Below are 3231 nucleotides of genomic sequence, written 5' to 3'. Positions count from 1 at the left end.
TATATATATATATATATATATATATATATATATATATATATATATATATATATATATATATGAGTAGTAACGATATTACTGAGGATAAATATAAAATAGGTTTTATAAAGGTTTCCAATAAAACACAAGAAAATAAGTATTGTTTTGATATTTTTTTAAACTATAGTTTGAAATCTGCAAACTAGGAATACCGTAATCTCAGAACTACTTATCAAATTTCTTCTCGCAAGTAGGGAAAATAATTAATGATACAAGAAAGAAATATGCATGAACGTAGAATGAAGATAGGGAAAGTAAATAATGACACAAGAAAGTTTTCTAATCAAGTCGTCAACATCCATTGAATAGATAAAACAAAAATCAATAAGTTAGATATAGCATGTGAAAAATGTTTAGCCGAGAGAAGAAATTAAAAATTACTACTATTTATCATCATTTATGCATAATAACAAACACATTATGCATTCCAATTCAAAAGTTCATTTAATGCATTTCATCTTTCACCTATATACTGCACACATACAGAAGACAAGTTGAAGTTTTCTGATGGCTGTTTGTTACTCTGTATCTGCCATTGCCATTGTATCAACTTTTGTAACCATATTTTCTCTTTGCCTTTTCTTGAATTCAAAAACCAAACTCTTCAATAAAGATGTGAGCTTATTAGGAACAAACGAATGCGATATTTACCAAGGAAGTTGGGTTTTTGATGATTCATATCCACTATATAATTCATCAACTTGTCCCTTTATTGAGGAATCATGGGATTGCCAAAAGAATGGACGCCCTGATAAAGATTATTTAAAATATAGATGGCAGCCCTATGGATGTAATTTGTCAAGGTATAAGTTTGTTTATCATATGATTGGTCACTAAAAGAGTTCGATATATATTCTTTAATTAATATTTGATCTTATCTCTTTTCCGTTGTAGATTTAATGGAACCAAATTATTGTTAAAATACAAAGGAGTTCGATCGATATTCTTGAATTAATACAATAACAACCTTAGTCTCAGTAAGTTGGGGTCGGCTATATGAATCCTTACTTCTTCATTTAAGCTCAACTCATATAACCATCATACAAGATAAATTAAGAGTAAAACATAAGTCAAATATATACATAAATAATAGTAGTGATATTGGAAGTTCTCTAACATATCTAAACATATTCCCATCTAGTAAATATCAAGTTATTATAGCTTTTTCGAGACAACTTCCTTTCATACAATTTTAAGTCTACCCCATCTTATTCTTGAATTAATATTTGATCCTTTTTTTTTCCTTGTAGATTTAATGGAACCGAATTCTTATTAAAATACAGAGGAAAGCGCATCATGTTTGTTGGAGATTCACTGGGTCAAAATCAATGGCATTCCCTTGCGTGTATGATTCATGCATCACAACCACAAGTCAAGTATATCATGGATAAAATTGGAAGGCAATATACATTCAGCCTCCCCGTAAGTCATTTTTTTGTTTAGTTTTTATAAACTAACATTATAAAATCATTGTTACTTTATTAGATTATTTAAAAGATAATTGCAGGTAAGTTCATAACAAGTAATATTAGTAACCTGAAAAATAATACAGGTTGAATGTTAGTTTTATATAAGTTAAATTCATTATTTACATATGTTTCGTTCACTTTTTACACAACATCTCTATCAAATATCTTTATTTTTTATTTTTTATTTTGTGTGGTCAAAGTTGAGAAAATGAGAAAAAGAAAGGTTTTATCAGATGTCTTTCTTTTGTTTTTTTCTTTCTTATTTTTCTCCACTAAGACATGATTATAAAGATATGAGTTGATGGGATATTGGTGAAACTGTAGGATTACAATATTTGGTTATTGTTTCTTGGGAATCCTCTCATTGTTGACATTATCACGGAAAAAGGCTCAAGAGTACTGAAGATTGATTCAATCCGTTCGGAAAATGTCTGGAAAGAAATGGATGTTTTGGTGTTTAATACATGGCATTGGTGGAATCGCACAGGGATTAATAAACAAACGTGAGATACATTGGATACAACATTTTTCAACATTCTTTTATATATAGTATATAATTCTTCCCTACTAATTATTAATAATTAATGCAAGATCTGTTGCAGTTGGAATAGCGTTCAAGATGGGAATACTACATACAAAGATATGAACAGATTAGAACTTTACAAAAAAGCACTAAATACATGGGCAAAATGGGCTGACTCTAATCTCAACTCCACAAAAACAAGAGTCTTTTTTCAAGGAGTTTCTCCTGACCATGAGAAGTAAATTTCATTCTTCCTTTTAACTAGTTTATTCTTTTCTTTAAGGTGTATATGGTAATTAATATCTTGAAATTAAAATATTTTATTGATTATACTCAGATGTGAAGGAAAAACAAGACCATTGCAAAGTCCAGGAAGTTTGTTTCCAGGAGAAATGGAACTAGAGAACGTTGTGAAAACAATGTCAAAGTTAAATGTTCGTTTGATCAATATAACGAGCTTGTCACAATATAGAGCAGACGGTCACCAATCCATCTATAGCTATAAAATGGATTGCTTGCACTGGTGTCTACCTGGGGTCCCTGATGCTTGGAATCAACTCCTTTACCACCATCTTATTTCATAGTTTTAGCACATTTTGCCCCTTTTTTTCTTCTTAATATACTTTTCTTTTAAATTTTGCATGGAAATCTACACGAATTTATAACTCCTTTAAACCTGGGGAATGAATTTTGGCGATTCTGAGTACCTTTCCATCTAACTTATCAACTACCTCTAATTAAGAGGAAGAATTCTGATCTTGTTATACATTGAGCTATATCTCTGTCTTATGAGGAAATGAGCAGCCAGTTATAGCAAGGACCATAGGCTATTAATTTGGTTGTTATTAGATGAAAGACAGGGCCAGCTTCCTAACTATCCAGATGTAAGTTAATGTTCTTAACGTCGACCAGGTAATGTTTAAATCGATAATTGATATTTTATACTTCAATACCACACAAGATGGGAGTGATTTGTATAGTGTCCACTTTTTAGCGTGCACAGATTATAGAAGGACCTAGTTCTTCTATGTGTTTCTTATACTACCGTTGCGGAATTATAAATAAAAAAAAGTAAAGAACACAAGTATTTTTACGTGGAAAATACCTAGCTTAAAAGGTGAAAAAACCACGACCTAGTGCCCAGTAGGATTTTTTCCAACACTTCACTATATCTTTGAGCCAAAAGAGCATTTACAAAAC

General features: G+C 30.4%; 1 protein-coding gene across 1 annotated transcript; it reads left to right on the top strand.

Annotated features, from left to right (window-relative positions):
- Positions 1-1232: 1232 nt before the first annotated feature.
- On the top strand, positions 1233-2798 carry LOC109208444 (protein trichome birefringence-like 43). Its single transcript, XM_019371553.1, has 4 exons — positions 1233-1461; positions 1833-2011; positions 2111-2269; positions 2369-2798. The coding sequence occupies exons 1-4, from the start codon at positions 1336-1338 to the stop codon at positions 2613-2615; spliced, it is 711 nt and encodes a 236-aa protein (XP_019227098.1). The 5' UTR covers positions 1233-1335; the 3' UTR covers positions 2616-2798.
- The last annotated feature ends 433 nt before the right edge of the window (positions 2799-3231 follow it).

The sequence above is a fragment of the Nicotiana attenuata genome, unplaced genomic scaffold, assembly GCF_001879085.1.
Source record: "Nicotiana attenuata strain UT unplaced genomic scaffold, NIATTr2, whole genome shotgun sequence".
NCBI classification, from domain to species: domain Eukaryota; kingdom Viridiplantae; phylum Streptophyta; class Magnoliopsida; order Solanales; family Solanaceae; genus Nicotiana; species Nicotiana attenuata.
Note: the sequence above shows the minus strand (reverse complement) of the source record. Positions and strands in the feature narration are given on the sequence as shown.